Source organism: Morus notabilis, unplaced genomic scaffold (assembly GCF_000414095.1).
Source record: "Morus notabilis unplaced genomic scaffold, ASM41409v2 Scaffold277, whole genome shotgun sequence".
In the NCBI taxonomy this organism is placed as follows: Eukaryota; Viridiplantae; Streptophyta; class Magnoliopsida; order Rosales; family Moraceae; genus Morus; species Morus notabilis.
The window spans coordinates 107,486-125,642 of record NW_010363731.1 but is presented as its reverse complement, the minus strand read 5'-3'; the positions used below and the strand labels follow the sequence as shown (position 1 = coordinate 125,642).

Below are 18,157 nucleotides of genomic sequence, written 5' to 3'. Positions count from 1 at the left end.
ACAAATATTACTTAATTACTGAATTACAAATTATCATTATATTGTATGTATTTGATTAACCAAAACAAGTTTATGAATATAATTAGTCTTATTAAAAAGAAGTTATGAATCTATCCATTTTTGTAACAGACTAAAATTACATTCGATGTATACTTAATTAAGATACTTCAAGAACATTAAGTCCAGAACAAAAACATCAATCTATTTAAGTAGTGAAAAGAACATACACTATCACAAACGGTAAAACTATTTAAACACAATGGCTTATCATCTAAAAGGTGCAAAGAAATTGTAACATCCGTTTTTGGCAATTTATGGGATAATTAAAGTCCAACTAAGTAAATTACTGAAAGCGGTAAATAAATAGGTATAAGAAGTTAATATCGCAGTTTGGTAATAACTTATATTCGTGGAGCCACACAAAAAAAATGAACAATCCACTAAGTCTTAAAGATTACAAACACCAATCGGATTTATACACTCAAAGACTCTCTCCTTAATGTTGTCGTCGTTGTGACGAATCTCCTTAATCGTCATGTCCAACCAGCAACACTCATCTTCAAACAACACGACGAACTCCCTTCGACTGACAATGCGCTTTGCGCTTGTTGCGGGACTTAACCCAACACCTTACGGCACAGACTGACGATAGCTATGCACCACTTGTGTCCGTGTTTCTGAAGGCACCCCTCTCTTTCAAGATGATTCGCGGCATGTCAAGCCATGGTAAGGTTCTTCGCTTTGCATCGAATTAAACCACATGCTCTACCTTTTGTGTGGGTATCTAATCCATTCGCTCCCCTAACTTTTGTCTCTCAGTGTCAGTGTTGGCCCAGAGCAGAGTGCTTCAGACGTAAAGTTACATGTAATAGAGAAGACATCACATTGCATTGTTAGGAGTTAATTTCTCAATGATGAAAGCTATCCAGAGAAACCATTCCTTTGCTGTCCCATTCATTATATGGTGACTTCGGGTTCTTATCTGGACCTTTAAAGAAAAAGAAAAAGAAAAAAAAAATCTAAACGTAACCTTGATAAGGATGCGTCTTAATGGGTGTCCCTTTCAAAGAGTTGTAAATTGTAAGTTTGCCGCTTGCAACTGTTTAATTTCCAGGGGCGGAGACAAGGGTGGACAGCCGCCTTACTTGAACTTTTTTTTCCTTTTTTTTTAATATTTTTTTATTTGTCCCACCTTATATATTAATTGATGCTCCCAAGTTTTAATATGCATGCTTCCATTATTTTTCGAATAATCTTGATAAATACATCTTAAAAATACATGGGTCAAAATTTTTATCTTTTACTCTTGATTCATAGTCTTTTTAGTTAAATAATTACACTAATAAAAAAATATTTATTAAGAGTAAGGGATAAAGGTCCAGACTCGTGTACTCTTAAGGATAAATTTGCAAGGTCCGTTTAGTTTATTGATTCGAATTGAGATATGACTTTATGTGAATTTTTTACTATAGCAACAAAATTAAATATGATTGTTTCTCAAAGCTTTTTACTGTAATAAAACTCAAATTCTAAACTCGAATCGGTGAAATAAACAAACTCATTTTTTTCTTATTTTTCCCAATATCCACAAATTTACTCAATATATACACGAGTTTACAATCATTACATTTCTATTACAGTTACCCATCAAAGGTGGACATTTTTATTATATTTACTTATTAAATATAAAAATTTAATGACATGACGTGATAAAAATTTAATTTCGTCATAAATTTTTTTATATTTGTAGATTATTTAAATTCCCACACATCTTTACTGTGGCTGTGGATTTGAGTATTTTTTTTTCCCCGTTCCTATACTTATAACAAATGCTTGTTCATTCAATTAACAGGACTCGTGGTCAGCTCTTGTTTTTGGGGCAGCTTTGTTGTCCTTTGTCTCCTTTGTTTTGGGAACGTAAGCTTATTTACCAAATAATAATAATAATAATTATTATTATTATTATTATTATAGGACTTATGGGAAGTACCATGTTTCAAACTATAGAATCCATGTCTCAAGGATTTATGGCAAATGATCACATTGATTTACTTTTCTATTTTCTTGCAAGATAAATGATGTAATTCAGGAAAAAAGGAATGTAAAAGAGATGAATCAGACATAGGAATGTAAAAGGATTTTGTGACAATTTTTATCAAGAGTAACATATCAACTTATCTATCTGTTTATAATTTATTTTCCTTGCATCATAAACATAACATATCAACTTATCTATCTGTCTATAATTTATTTTCCTTGCATCATAAACATAGTATAATGTCCGTCTCTAATAAATGACAGATTCTTGGAGTATCTCACAGAGCCCTCATGACATAAATTATAATATACAGAAATAACTTTTACCCCAATTGACATAATAAGCAAATTCAACACTGGAAATTTGGAGTAAACTTTCCTTTTCTTTTAGCACCAGTGGAATAGATTAACGTCAATACGAAGCATCTGTAATGGCACCATCGCTTGCAACCTCCTTGATGATATTTCTTGTTGAAGGCAAACCAGCAACCGGGTCAGATTCGATGCCGCACTCGTTTGTTCCTCTTCTAATCTTGAAGTAACCGTCCTGCCATTAAGAATGACAAAATCTGATAATGTACACATACCGATACGTGCAATTACTAAAAGGAGGGAATTTAAACAGACACATACATCACCCCAGCTTCTGTTCCACTGATTTGCAAGAAGCTGCAATAGAGAACAGAGAATCAGCATATAAACTCACATAAAACCCGTTTCGTTCATAAGTTTGAACATAAAGTTTGCAAAAAAAAAAAAAAAAAATTCAAATTTTTTGTGAGAGAACACTGTAACAAAAAGGTTGGAACTGTAGTTGAAACCCATGAAACAAACAGGATGTTAATTTTTCTGCTTAAAAACTCGAAAGCAAGAGTAAGGCGTATCAAGTACCCAATAGTCCTCCCCAGCATCACTTGTTCCCCATCCAATTAGCTTCACAGCATGACCTCCCATAATCCCCCCTGTTATGTGTTTGTAGACTCCAGATTTATAGTGAGCGAAATCCTGCAAAATGTGTATAGAAAAACTATAAGCAACAGAGCGACCATATTCTCTTAAAAAAGCCAGGTCCATTTTCTTATTCAATTAAACTTCTTTGTTCAACAATCCTGTAATAAAAAGCATGAAAGCGGATGTTACCTCATAAACAGTGAAGTCGACCTCAACTGGTCCATTCTTATAAATTTCAACCATAATACTGTGGGGGTCGGAGTCAATTGTATATGCATTTACACTATAACGCTTTGAATCGCTCCATAACTGGTTCCCGTCGACACACTTTCTAACACATCTTGGAGTTGGAAACGCGGGCTCACAACCAGGATGAGAACAACCAATATTGTCAAAATATGGGTCACACTGCAAGATGTAAAATTTGAGCATATACCAAAGTGTGAGAACAGCTAAGAAAAAAAGGAAGGGGGAAAAACAATAAAACATCAGGCAATAATTAAAAGGAATGGTCCTAAAATAAAAAAGTGCTCTCTAATGATACTAAACCAACTGTAAAAGAATAGAAAATCCGGACCTTCAAGTTTCAAATTTATGATAATAGCATGATGACTATCTAATTCCTTTCTAAAATTATAAAAATAAAAAATCCTCCCTCTAAAGGAAACTAAAAAGAAAAAAGAAAAAAAAAAAAAGGCTTTACCTCTTCAGTCACAACGCCAGAACGGGCAAGATATTCCCACGCCTCTAGCGGATAGCCCCCATCACAACCCTCTCCGCAGAAAAAGCCACAGCAAGCTAAGAGATCGTTTACAGACAGAGATATGTTCTAGAACAAAACAAATAGCAGATAAATTACACAGCTTGAAACCAAAAAGAAAAAGAAAAAGTCGTGTTTCCATCCAATAAACAGCAGTTACCAAGCCGAAATGGATGCAAAAGCGATCTGACAGCGATTCAACAGCACCAAAAGCCCAACAAGAACCACAGTGCCCCTATAAATCCAAAACCTTTAGTGTTACTTATCGGACCTGGATTTCTCAATAAAAAAGAAGGAAAAAAAACCTTCGTAATAGAAATGGAAATAAGGTTTACCTGATCTTCAGTGACAAAATTGATCCAGCATTTGACATGAAAAAGAAAAAAGGAAATAGTCAGCCCTTTCCTTTTTCCACAATATATATATATATATATATATATATATAAATGTATATTGGATCAAAACATATGAAGAATAAGAAGTAAGTAACCTAGAATTCTCCCAATTGTGCTACACTGAGGCCAAGCAGTTCTTGCATCAAACTCCTTTGGCAACTTCAAGGATTTTGGATAAGTCTTTACTGGAGCACTCCTCAAATCTTGCTTAGGTCTCGGTTTGACTCCGAGCATACGCCTAAATTCGGCAACCTAAGAACCATCAAGGAAACAGTAATTGTTAAAACAAAACACACATCGATTTATTAAAGACAAACAAGAGGAAGAGAGAAAACCAATTGGACGACTCACAGTCGAATTCGAGAATCTAGGATTCATGGCGGCTTCCCATCCAGCCTCAGGGTTCTCATTTACATGTTTAACGATTGACTCCTGAATAGGAAAAAAAAAAAAAAATTGTTATGCATTATTGTCTGCATATGTTAATAATTACCATGAACCAAATTTAACAAACTACAAACACACAACCTATATATATATATATATATATATACACACACACACACACACACACGTATATATGTAAGTATAATATATATGTATTTATAAGGGACATTTTCATAAGCAAAATGGAAAATACCTGCAGGATATGAGAGTTAAGCTTGAGGATGCTTAGTGCTTTCACTTAAATAACCTGCTGAATACCAAAAAAAAAAAAAAAAGGTTCAACTTCAAACAATGGTTTCAGACAATTAAAGCGAGCATAAAATAAAATAAAATAAATCTAATAAAACATATGCAAATTCAAATAGATAAGAAAACTGAAATTTGAGGGCATATTAATTATTATTTGGTAGATCATAGCACAAATATATCAGTTCTTGTGTACTTCTAGTATGCTTCTACATGTACGTATATCAACTCCCCTTTAAGCATGCTTAAAAAAAAAATTATTTCCAAATTTATAGTATAAAAAAAAAAAACCCTTACTTCGCTTTGAGTACATAACGAATAATCTATTCAAAAAAAACTTTTTATTTCCAAAATTCATCACAATCCAGAGGATTAACCAGCTCAACAGAAAGTATAAAAAATAAAAATAAATAAAAAACAAAATTGAGGGATTAGAAGAAAGCTGGTCAACCTTATTTTTTTTAATTTTTTTGCATCATAATTTTCCCAGAATCAAAACGACGCAGCAAAAAACAGTACTAAATATGCAAAAAGAGATCGATCGAACGCAAAAAATAAGGAAATACTGAAACGTAAAAAAAAAAAACAAAAAACAAATTAAAGGACGAGATTTGGAGGAGACGAACCTGTGAGTGACAGATGGAGATGGCCACAATAAGTAAGAGAGGAATCGCCAAAAACCGGGGCTGTGCCGTCGTCGTCGCCATTTTTCTTGCTTTGATGACGGTTTTGGAAAATCTGGAATTCTTGAGTCTAATAAATGGAGTGCAGTAGCTTTATTAACAGAGAGAATGTATTTTGCACATTTACCCCCTAATTTGTAGGATTTTGATAAATTATCCCTCAAATTTTTAATTTTGATAATTTATGCGTTAAACTTATAAAATTATTACAATATGCCACATTTTAATAATTAGTTTTGTTAAATTAGTGATAAAAAGTATGTTTATTGAAAATTTTCTATATTTAAATTTAAATTTTGGAATAAATATCTATATTTTTTAACTCTTATAATTCATTAAATCTGATAAAAGAATCAGAGTAAAATTGATAAGGTGGTATTATTTGACAAGTTGAGGGGCAAACTGAAAAAATAAAAGGTTAAAGCGTAATTTTCCAGAATCCTATAAGTTTAGGGGTAAATGTACAAGATATCCTTTAATTTAAGAGATAAAAGGAAAAAGAGGGACTTGCGGGTGTGGGACCAGGTACGTAACGTTTGTTGGTTTGCGTCTTGGGATTTGTGATGTGACCAATAACAGGGGAATGGAGAAGAATTTGGCCCTTTTTTCTTTTAAATAGAATTTGCAGAGATATTTTTGACAGAGAAAGAGATGGAAGATATTTTTCATGCCTTTAGAATTGGTTTGAATATAATTTTATTTTTAATAAAAAATAAAAATAAGATTATTTTAATAATTATTTTGAGATTGATTCTGAAATTGTATTTGGTTAATTTTTTAAGAGATTGTTTTAAGTATAATAAAAAAATAAATCATATTTATTAATTAATATATTATAATATTGTTGATAAGTATTAAAAATGAAAACAGAAAAGTGAAAATAACTTTCAACTGTTTTTTAATTCTTTCACAAAAATTATTCTCACTGTTTTCGTTTTCATTTTCGTTTTTAAAACATTTACTAAACAAACGTAGTTTTGTTTTATTTTTTATTTTTTATTTCTCAAAATACGTGAAAAGTGTTTTTAAAAACGATTTCAAACACGCATTTTATTTAGCATTTAATTTTATCTTGACTGATTTTTTACATAGCCATTTTTTTAATGACATAAACTTTATTATGAAAAGATGAAATGAGTGTTCTTTTTTTTTATATATAAGAATTGATATTTTTCGATACGTCAACATACTGATATGTTAGGTTTTATGTCTATTGGATCTATAAAAAAAAATCACGTAAAAGTCAAAAAATATGTAGATTCAACGATTAGAAAAAACTGGCTACCGATATGCCAATCATACTATAGAATCTCTTAAATAGGGAATTAATAGTTTAATTTATTGAGATTTAGGAAAAATTTAGGAATTGTTTCTTTACCTTTTCTTTCTTGAATTTGAGATGGCGATTTGAACTCTACACTCTATGCTAAAATCAAGTGCCTTAAGTATTATTATGAACTCTACACTCTATGCTAAAATCAAGTGCCTTAAGTATTATTAGACTATACCTGTAAACACTTCTTTATCCAATTTAAGTTCTTTAAAATTCAAAAATAATTCAAAAAATTGCATCATAAAGCATATTTCATACCTATATTTAGTATATTCTTATTTTACTTTTCACATAGATATTTTTATTTCTGTCACGCCCCGGGACAGGGGTCGGTGACTTGGAGGCTCGATTAGGGGTTAAACGCGATTGAGAATAAAATATTAAGGAAATTTCCAAACGAGCCCCACTATTGTGCAGAAAATAAATTACAGGATCTATCCACAGGATCTTCAGTATCGTACATACATGACACCTAAATAACATTACAGACATCAACCACAGTCTAGAAATCCAAATATCAGAGTTTACAGAACTTACAAATTCTTACATTCGTACACAGGGAGGATGAACACAATCCTCACCAACTTCATGTGGTAGCAACTCAGCTACTCCACACTGCTTCTAGAATCGCCTGGGAAAGGTTTAACATTTATAAAATAATAAAACGTGAGCGAAAAACCCAGTAAGATATATTTTGAAATAACTTTATAAATAAGTAAATAAATGAGTAAGCAAGTAAATAAATAAATAAGACATTCAGTTCCAACACAACAGCCGGAACCTCACATCTTTTTTCTTAAAGGAAATATAACTGAAAATCTTCGTATTACAAGCATCAGCAAGTAATTTATATTATGATAAATTACTTACACAACCAAGTGCACAAGCCATATCACCCCGGGCCGAGTTTCGGGTCCTGTCCCTAAGGATGCACTCTCCATATCCTATCTAGGCCATCAGTTAGTTTACCGATTTGCACGATCTCTTATCTTAAGAAATCATTCATTAAACTTTGTGAAACAGTTCATTATACTCCCCAGAATCTACAATAAGCCATGGGGGTTAAAATGTTTTTCTTTCGCAAACATGCCTTATCTTTAAAAACATTTACAATGCCAAAATCTTTTTGAAAACTGGCTCACAAAGGAAATTGTAAGAAATCCTACCTCACAAGTACTAAACTTGGCTAGTGTTACTCTATTCCGGCTTTCGTTTCCTCAAGCCCCTCAATCCGAGTCCTCAGCTAGCACTGATACAAAACCACACTTTAGGATCCAATTCTCAATCCTAAAGTAATTTCAAACTCAATTATACCATTTGATTGCCTATTAGTGTGCCATAATTCAATTAACGCTTTCACAAACCATTTCATGTTTCAAATCATCATTCAAAGGGTTTTCAATCTCAAAACGTGGATTAAAGATGCTAATCCATTCACTCTAGGTCGCCAAATGAAGCTAATTTGGGTTCTCCTAAAAAATCGAGGTCAAAATAGGGTTTTTCAACAAAACATGGTCAAACTCAATGTACATCGGTCGACTGTTGACAGAGCAGTGCAACACCACCGGTCGACCGGTGGTGTGCACTTCGGTTGACCGCACAGGTCGACCTGATGCAGTGCAGATCGGCCGACCGCACAGGTCGACCGGTGGAATCAGGACAGGATGGCCAGAAAGGCCGATCTGAAGAAAATCAGCACAAACCTGCAAATCCAAGTCCCAAATCAAAATATCTCAAAGGAAAACCACTAGATTCGGGTTCTAGGTACTGAATCAAGTCTAAAGAACCCAAGATCTCTAATTTTTGCCATAGTTTTACTCAAAATCCATCAAAATCTATTTCGAACCAAAAATAAGTTTTTAAATCTGAAAATCCAAGTTTCAAGAGAGGTTTTTCAGAAATCTTACCTCGAATCATTCTCTTGGCATTGAAAACTTCTTGAAATCCTTCTTTGGTTCAAGATTTTGTTGTTTGAATAAAACGGGAGAGAGAGAGAAAGTGTGTGTGTGTGTGTGAGAGAGAGAACGAGAGAGAATGAGAGACAATGGGGGAGAGAGAGAGAGAACGCACGGGAAGGAAGGAAAGGAAAGAAAAGGAAATGAAGAAAAAGAAAAATGAAAAGAAAAGAAAAATGGACAGGTGTCAAACATTTAAAATGACAGTCTAGAAATGTGCACATACACACTTCTGGATAAAAATGTAAATACTGAGGATATTTAAATTCATTAGAATTATTTAAATTACTCGTCAGATACATTTAATAAATGATAATCAATTAATTAAATCAGATTAGGCACACTAATAAATCAAAATTACCTCAATTAATCCCATTTAATTTTTCAGGGTGTTACAATTTCCAATTTTATCCTTTTTCAGATCTAAAATTTAATCTTAAATACCAAACCCTAATCTAACATTATCTTCACCTCTGCTAAGGATCTCTCTCTCTCTCTCTCTCTCTCTCTCTCTCTCTCTCTCTCTCTCTCTCTCTCCAGGATGACAGTGTTGGAGATCGCCATGATCTTCAGTTACTCATGACCTTGTCTCCACTGAAGTTGTCGCGAGTTTTTTTGGTAATGTTTTTCTCCTCAAGGAAAATGGATGCTACATTTTTAAGATCGAGTAGCAAAGCGTTATAGTGGTAATAGTTCATGAGAAATTTTGTAATTAATTCATTTTTTTATTGCATCTTTTAACATTTAATTTTTATATATTTCCAAATATATTTTATTTAAATATTTTTTTAATAGTTATTTAAAATGTTATTTTTTTTCTAATTACCCTGTAAATTAATTTATTTTTAAATATGTCCCTACATAAACATCTTTACTCTTTAATCCTCATAAATTCAAGTTCAATTGCGAAACATTTCGCACAAATTTTTTCTTAGATTTTTTTTTTTGTCTTTTTTTTCCCTATCTTTTGCTTCGATTTTTTTTCTACCTGTTTTTCTATCTTTTGCTTCGTATTTTTTTCTCACTTTTTTTTTTTATTTTTTTATTTTTTCTTAATAATTTGTAGCTATTATTTTAAATGAGTTATGCGTAGGGAGCGTGACGAGTCACTTATAATTAACATAATATAATATTAGTGGGGATTGATCCCTAGGATGCTAGAGTGCTCTTTTGAATTGTATTTTTTTTTGCTTCTTCAGAATCTCACACCTGGGAATTGTGTATTCCTTACTCAACCTTTTTTAATTATTTTTTGCTTAGGTGGTTGACAAATTATTCAACAATGCTATTAGCCTCCCAACCGCCCCCCCCCCCCGCAAAGGAGGAAAAACACATAGGGAGAAAGAAAGAGAAAGTTGTTGACGCTTATTATTATAAGAGTTGTTTTTAATAGGATTAGAAGAATAAACTATTAGTAATGATTTGTTTTCGGCCATTAGATTTGTAATAAAAATTATTTATGCAGCATATTTTTAATTTTAACATTAATTTTAATTAAATTTAACCGTTAGAAACTAAATTTACTGACAAGAAGTCCTATAAAATAAAGTCTCATTATTATATTCACAAATAAAGCTTACGAGATAAGATAAGACTTGGTTGCTAGCTCATATTATTTATACTAGGGATATTTATATTTTTATACCATGTGTTTTATGTTTATTCAAAATGTATACTTTCAGTTTTAATCTCATTAAATACATACTTTATAATTAAATTTAATATACGAATCTATACCTTATTTCGGTCATAATTGATTTTAATCTGTACAATGACCAAATTATCCTAAAAAGGGAGAAAAAAATTAAAACTTGCCAATATTACAAATAATAAAAATTTAAAACACAAAAAAATCTATTTTAATGATATTTTATATATTTTTAAGGTCAAAACCGTAAGTTTAAGGTATTTTAAATTTTTTCTTTTCTTATTTTTTTTATTTAAGGGAATTTTAAGTATTTCAAAGGTTAAAATAAGGATTGGCTGTGGAAAGGTATAAATTTGACTAAAAAACTAAAAGTATAATTTTTGAATAAATCTAAAATATAAGGTATAAAAAAGTAAGTATCCCATTATAATAATTGCTTTATTTATTCATCATGTGAAAAACCTGGGGACTAGCTGGTTAGAATATATATATATATATATATATATATATGTGTGTGTGTGTGTGTGTGTGTAAAAAATGTATATTTTACAATTGTATAATACAAATTAGGTAGCTATTGTCAAAAGGATGCATAATTAATATATGAAATAGTTATAGTTTAATGAACATTGCTTATTTCAGTCGTTCGTTTTAAAGATTGACTAAGATCCACATTATCTGGTGTTCATTATATTGAGATTGTAAGCAACGTTTAGGATGACATTCTTATTATTACCATATTCATTTCTTTCATGACATTCTTGGGCACCATTGCCGTTCTCATTTATGCTCTTCTTTTTCAAGTTTTCAAATTTCACCCTTCAATTCCATTTAGATAAGATAATTGCCTTTAGCCGCCTTTAAAAAGTTATCGCAGTAAGTGTTTTACTTAATGATATGCATAGACAAAAATTCCCCAAGTTCTTTGAATCATGCCTATTTTTCTCACTCTTCTCAACTTTCCCGGTGCCATCCTCGCCGCAGCCCTTGCTCTGGCGGCTGTGATTTTTTTCTTCTTCTTTTTATGCATAATATATTTAATCTAAAAATAATATAATTAACGGTATAGGTAATAGGGTCGGCGACCTGCAAACATATCTCATCCATGCCCCATAGACCGTGACAAGTCATACATTTAATCTGTTTATAACTTGTAATCCATTAAACTGAATTTACGCCTTTAAAATTTCCATTCCTGATTTTGAGTGGAGCAACATATCATATTTCTATCCAACTCTCCCACGATAATGTAGCACCTTGTACCACTAAATTTGTTGTGGTGCAGCATTTTGCAGTTCAAATATGTTTTCGAGCCATGCAATCACAGCGGCTTACACATTATTCCCATAACTAATTAGAAGGACAAGGGTTCTCAAAATTGATATTCTACTTGTCAACTATATTATACTACCTGAACGATACTAACTCGACTCCTATCAGTCATAAACGTCTAGAAAAGATGAAGAATCGGCAACCTATTGTGGTATCAGAGTAGATGGTCATTTTTTTTTTTATTTTTTTTTAGTTTTTGAGAACCACGGTGACCATTCATGTGGTATCAGAGTAGAAAGTCCTTTTTATTTTATTTTGTTTCACTTTTTGAGAACCATGGTGTTCGAGACTTTGCCCTGACTAATTCACGCTATCCACGCAAAGTACCTCCTTTACATGAAAATCTTGGGCCTTTGGCCACAGGTGTGGTCTCAAGGGATTGATAGCACTCAATGGGAATCGAACCTAAAACCTAATGCCGCTCGAGGCACTCAGTTCAAATAATTTACCACTGACTCAACCCCTTAGGGTTAGATGGTCCTGGTTTTGAACCTCTGTAATTGCGCATTTTGTAATTTTGCATACGTTTGAGGCTTAGTTTAATTCTTGTACTGGTCTGGAAGAGTGACTTACCGGCCCCGGCAAATAATCTGCTTCGTCGACCAGGGAATCGAATATAGTATTGTCCTCTGACTTTGTTCTAGTCAATTATTTTCCTCACTTTATATATATATTTTTTCTTTCTTTAATTGCTCCCAAAAGAGAGATGCATCAAACAAGAAATGCAAAAGGACAATGCAAGGTACACAATTTTATCAAGTACCAAACAGATCAGCCTCTCTGCTTATTGGTAATTTAATTGCTTTGTATCACAAACATATTCACATATCCATTGTTTTACAGATGACAGAGACGAACACTTATCACAATCAATTGTTATCATACGGGGTTCCTTCCATTCCATCACCCTATGATATCAACATAAAATGACTATAATCTCAAATGACATACTATTGTATTCACCAGTGGAAACATGGAGTAAGCTTTTCTTTCGTTTTCTATTACCAGTGTGAAAATCTAACGTCAATATGAAGTATGTGCAACGGCATCGGCACATGCAACCTCTCTTACAAGATTTCTTTTTGAAGGCATACCTGCTACCGCATCTTTTTCGATGCCGCACTCGTTTGTTCCTCTTCTGATTTTGAAGTAACCATCCTGCAATTCAAAATGGAGGATATTAGAACATACGAACCCTCATATGGTTACTAAAGCAAGACTGCGAGACAAAATATTAACAGAAACATACGTCACCCCAGCTTCTATTCCATTGATTTGCAACAAGCTGCAATAAAGAGAACACAAAATCAACACACAGCCCCACAGAATTGTTGTGCTTAAAAAAATTGAAAGCGAGGGTTGGAGCGTTTCAAATACCCAGTAGTCCTCCCCAGTATCAGACGTTCCCCATCCAATTAGCTTAACAGCATGACCCCCCATTACACTCCCGGTTATGTGTTTGTAAACTCCTGATTTATAGTGAGCAAAATCCTGAAAAATGCGTATAGAAAACAATAAGAATTGGAACAAATATGTTATCTTAATTAATCATTTGCTTAATTAAACATCCTTGTGCAAGAACCATGTTAGCAAATGTATGAACAAAAGTCATTACCTCGTAAACAGTGAAGTCGACTTCAACTGGCCCGTTCTTATAAACTTCAGCCATAATACTATGGGGGTCAGAGCTAATTTTATATGCATTTACACTATAATGCTTTGACTGCCTCCAGAGATTATTTTTGTTAACACACTTTCTGTGACATCTAGGAGTTGGATATGCAGGCTCACAACCAGGATGAGAACAACCAGTATTGTCGAAATACGGATCACACTACAAGATGTAAAATTTAAGCTTCTTAAAGCATAACAATCGTAAAAAAGAATAGAAGTGAATCAAAAAGTGATATATTGTTTGCACAACAACAGGCAAGAATTAAACGGAATCATCCTTCTAATAAATAACAGAACACTTTAACACGAAACTAAACTAAACCAACTGCGAAAGAAAACAAGATTATCACAACCTACAATGTTGCCAGGTTAAGTTGATAGGAAATTTAGGAATAAGTATCCCACTAAGATAGGATAACTCCCATCATTTTCTGGTATTTTCTAAAATGAAAAGGTGACAACGAAGGTGAACGTAACCCCCATCCTCCCTCCTAGTCAAAAAGAAAAAGATAGAAGAAGATTGTTTTTTTTTTCCTTTCATTTTATGCTCTGCATCTTGAGGTTATAAAACAATCATATCTTAAATTTTGGATTGTAACACCTATATTTGTTAAATCCTTATCTTTTTTTTGGTCAAAGGTTGATTTTGACTATGAGAAAGGCCTAAATGTCCTTCGCACTTTAGGAATTTTTTATTTTTCATTTTTCTGTTTTTGCTTATTCTAATTTTTTGACATTGGAGTTCATTTAGGTTTTCTTTGTGGTCAAAATGGACCATTAACTGGAGGCACGCGGTTCAAAATACAAAGTATGATTTTTTAGTAACCACAGAAAGCAGGTATAAACACAAGAAAAGGAAAAAAAAAATCAAAGAAAAAACAGAGAGGAAACGAAAAGGTCTCACCTCTTCAGTCACCACACCGTGATGATGCAAATATCTCCAAGCAAAAAGCGGAGTCCCCCCATCACAACCAGCTCCACACAGAAAGCCACAACAAGCCAGGACATCATTGACAGACAAAGATATGTTCTGGGACAAAACAAATAGCAAACATATTTCATAGTTCACAAGGGAAAAGTCAAAAAGAGAAATGATCATGTTTTCCATCCATCGAATTCAAGTTACCGTGTTAAAATGGATGCAAAAACGATCAGACAATGATTCAACAGCACCAAAAGCCCAGCAAGAACCACAGTGGCCCTATAGAAACAAAACTTTCAATGTTACTTTTAAAGACCTTATTTGCTCCAAAAGAAATTGCAGTTAGAGAAATAGATATCAGAGTTACCTGATCTTTATTGACAAAAGTGATCCAGCATTTGACGTACACAAAAATAGAAAAAATTAGCACTTTATTTCTCACACAAAAGGAATCCTATTAGAAAACAAGATATCGATAATAAGACGTAAATGAATAACCTAGAATTCTCTTGATGGTGCTACATTGTGGCCAGGCAGTTCTTGCGTCGAACTTATCTGGCAACTTCAAGGATTTGGGATGAGTTATAACAGGAGTACTCTCCAATTCGTGCTTAGGTGTTTCCTTGACTCCAAGAAGACGCCTGAATTCACCAGCCTTATATGAAGAGAAGAATAAGGGCATTGTAGCAAGTATTTCAACCGAAAAAGGAAAAAAAGAAAACAAAATTACATTGCTTTGTGTAAGAGAAACAATAGGAGAGATAAACCAAGGTGAAGACTCACTGTGAAATTAGAAAATCGAGGATTCATCTCTGCTCTCCATCCAGCCTCAGGATTCTCATTTACACGTTTAACAATTGACTCCTAAGAAAAAATAAAATAAAAATAAAGAAAAAAAACTTATGTTAATAAAATAGGGCTGGTATCGTTTGCAGGTTTGAATAGAAATTCAATTTTTTTTTTTTTTTTTTGGTGCGAAAATACTGTAAAAAAATGGATTGAACAATGATTCAAACTGCGAACTAAACGGGGGCTAGTATCGTTTGTAGGATTGAATAGAAATTCATCTTTTTTCTTTGTGCGAAAATACTGTAAAAAAACGGGTTGAACAATGATTCAAACTGCAAACTAAACGGGGGCTAGTATCGTTTGTAGGTTTGAATAGAAATTCTTTTTTTTTTCTTTGCGCGAAAATACTGTAAAAAGAAAAACGGTTTGAACAATGATTCAAACTGCGAACCAAACGGGGGCTACTACATACATATACTAACACAAAACACCAATTTGGCAAAAGGGAAAAAGGGACCATCTCATGAAAAAAAAAAAAAAAAAAAAAGGAAAAAAAACCTGCAGGATCGGAGAATTAAGCTTGAGATTGCTTAGTGGTTGCAATGCAATTACCCGCTGATAATACCAAAAAAGAAAAAAAAACCAAAGTCAAACAATGATTTCAAACACTAAGACGAAAAAAAAATCTAGTCAAACACTGCAAACAATAAATGATGAAATTGAATTTTGAGCATATTAATTGGTCGACCACAAGACATGGATAAGGTTATTTAGACTTATATATATATACACATATCTATACATATATATATATATATATGTCTGTATGTATGCATATCATGTTACTGCATATTACAAATATATTATAAGATTTTGTATTTTCAATTAATAATCCAAGAGGAGGAGAACACCTGATTTAAAGCTTAGGCTAAATCAAGTTTACTTTTTTTTTTTTTTTTCCCTATTCTTTGAATCTGGTAATAAAGGAGCCGTTGCAATGAAATGAGACGACAAAATAAGCGAATTCAGAGGACGGATTTTGAGAAGACGAACCTGTAGGTGACAGATGGAGATGACCAAAATAAGCGAAAGAGAAATCGCCAAAATATTCTTCTGTGTTGTCGCCATTTTTCTTTTTCCTTCCTCCTCCGATGGTTTTTGATAATTTGGACTCCAAATTTGAAGGTTGATGTTTTGGTGAATTTTTTTTTTTTTTTTTTGGTGTTTTGATTTGATGATTGGAGCTGAGTAGAGTAAACCAGAGATATTACTCAAATAATAAGAAAGAAAAAGGGACCACCTGAGATCCTAATGTTGGCTTGGGGTCTACGTCTTTGAGAGATTTTTTTAAAAAATATATATTTTTTCCTTTCTAAGTCTGCTTTTCTATCTAATTTATAGTAGGGTATGAAAAAGATTAGAATGGTAGGGCCCAATTTTCCTTTTTCTCTTTTTGATTTTTAACTGTCAAATTATATTTAAATCGTAACTTAGAAATAAAAAGTATGGACTATCCTCAGAAAATGCTTTTAAACCCAAAAAAAAAAATGAAAAATTTTATATTGGTACCATATGTTTTAATAAAATTATCTTTTAATATCATATGTTTTTAATAATTTTAAATTAATACCTTAACATTTTAAAAAATTATTTTTAATACTTTAAGGTTATTTTTTAGAATGTAAAATATCAAAATTATCATTCTCATTCTCATTAATTAACTAATAAAACTAATAATAAATTTAGAAAAATTCTGAATTTTTTTAAACATTTAAAAATTAAAAATAAAAATAATGCTTTAAATTTAAAATAATTGTTTCAAAATTTTCTCTAAATTTATTAGTTTTTGGTAAAGTAATGAGAATGGTAAATTTGACATTTTACATCTTAGAAAATGACCTCAATATACTAAAAATAATTTTCTAAAACGTTAAAGTATCAATTTAAAATTATTAAAAATACAAAGTATTAAATTACAATTACGCTATAATACATGATACCAATATGAAATTTTCTCAAAAAAAAACTATAATAGATATTCATCAAACTTACTTCTTTCTAAAGCCGCGCACCACTCTACCCCATGTCATTTTTGATCCTATGTTATCTGATCTAGTAATAGTTCAATATTTTTTTTCCATACTGCAAGATAAGATTTTTCAAAGATATTTTATGAAAGCGAGATGACATGGGAAGATCTTTTCGAAAAGGTTATGAACGAAATAAAAGAAAAAATAAATACAGAATTATAATAGAAATGCAAATATAATCCATGATTATGATTAAGTTTATTGTAAGGGTACATTTGGTTGAGTGGAAAGGAAATGAATAAAATGAAATAAAATTCAAGTATGATATTTGATTTGATTTATAAGAAATAAATTGTCATTCACAAGGAATGATTATTTCACCCATTTTAAGTGAATCATCATTCCTTTATCACATAGGAAGAATAGCCATTTCAAATTTTTTCTTCATTTTTTTCCATAATTACTGTTTAATATTATAATATAATATATAATTATAATATATTATATAGTTGTTATATCTTATAATATGTAATATAATATAATATATAATAAAAATATTATAATATAATATAGTTATAATAATATAATAAGATAATAATATGATATAAAATAATATAATTTATAATATAGTTGTAAATTACAATATATTTATTTAATATATAATAATAATATATTATATATTGTAACGTAATTATATCTTATAATATAATATTTACAATAATATGATATAATATAATATAATTGTAATATTGCAACAAATTATATCATGATTATATTATATTCTAATATTATTATTTTATTAAATAATATGATATTATTAATTATATTATATTGTATTGATATAATATTAATTATATTAATTATATTAATATAATTATGTTTATTATATTAATAATAATATAATAATAAATATAATTAAATATAATTATAATGTTATAATTATAATATTATTATC

The 18,157-nt window shown here is 31.3% G+C and overlaps 2 protein-coding genes across 3 annotated transcripts; both read right to left on the bottom strand.

Moving 5' to 3' along the window:
- Positions 1-2,216: 2,216 nt before the first annotated feature.
- On the bottom strand, positions 2,217-5,572 carry LOC21405769 (cathepsin B-like protease 3). 2 transcript variants are annotated; one of them, XM_024169923.1, is made up of 11 exons: positions 5,463-5,572; positions 4,784-4,840; positions 4,495-4,575; positions 4,239-4,395; positions 4,084-4,088; positions 3,909-3,983; positions 3,692-3,817; positions 3,178-3,396; positions 2,929-3,042; positions 2,671-2,706; positions 2,217-2,584 (listed from the first exon to the last, which is right to left on the bottom strand). In XM_024169923.1, the coding sequence occupies exons 3-11, from the start codon at positions 4,519-4,521 to the stop codon at positions 2,450-2,452; spliced, it is 894 nt and encodes a 297-aa protein (XP_024025691.1). In that variant the 5' UTR covers positions 4,522-4,575; positions 4,784-4,840; positions 5,463-5,572; the 3' UTR covers positions 2,217-2,449. The 2 variants fall into 2 exon arrangements, with proteins under 2 accessions (XP_024025691.1, XP_024025692.1); XM_024169924.1 differs by having other exon boundaries at positions 4,784-4,837.
- Positions 5,573-12,557: 6,985 nt separating this feature from the next.
- On the bottom strand, positions 12,558-16,522 carry LOC21405768 (cathepsin B-like protease 2). Its single transcript, XM_024169925.1, has 11 exons — positions 16,226-16,522; positions 15,731-15,787; positions 15,167-15,247; positions 14,882-15,038; positions 14,751-14,755; positions 14,588-14,662; positions 14,366-14,491; positions 13,403-13,621; positions 13,165-13,278; positions 13,037-13,072; positions 12,558-12,945 (listed from the first exon to the last, which is right to left on the bottom strand). The coding sequence occupies exons 1-11, from the start codon at positions 16,298-16,300 to the stop codon at positions 12,811-12,813; spliced, it is 1,080 nt and encodes a 359-aa protein (XP_024025693.1). The 5' UTR covers positions 16,301-16,522; the 3' UTR covers positions 12,558-12,810.
- Positions 16,523-18,157: the final 1,635 nt, after the last annotated feature.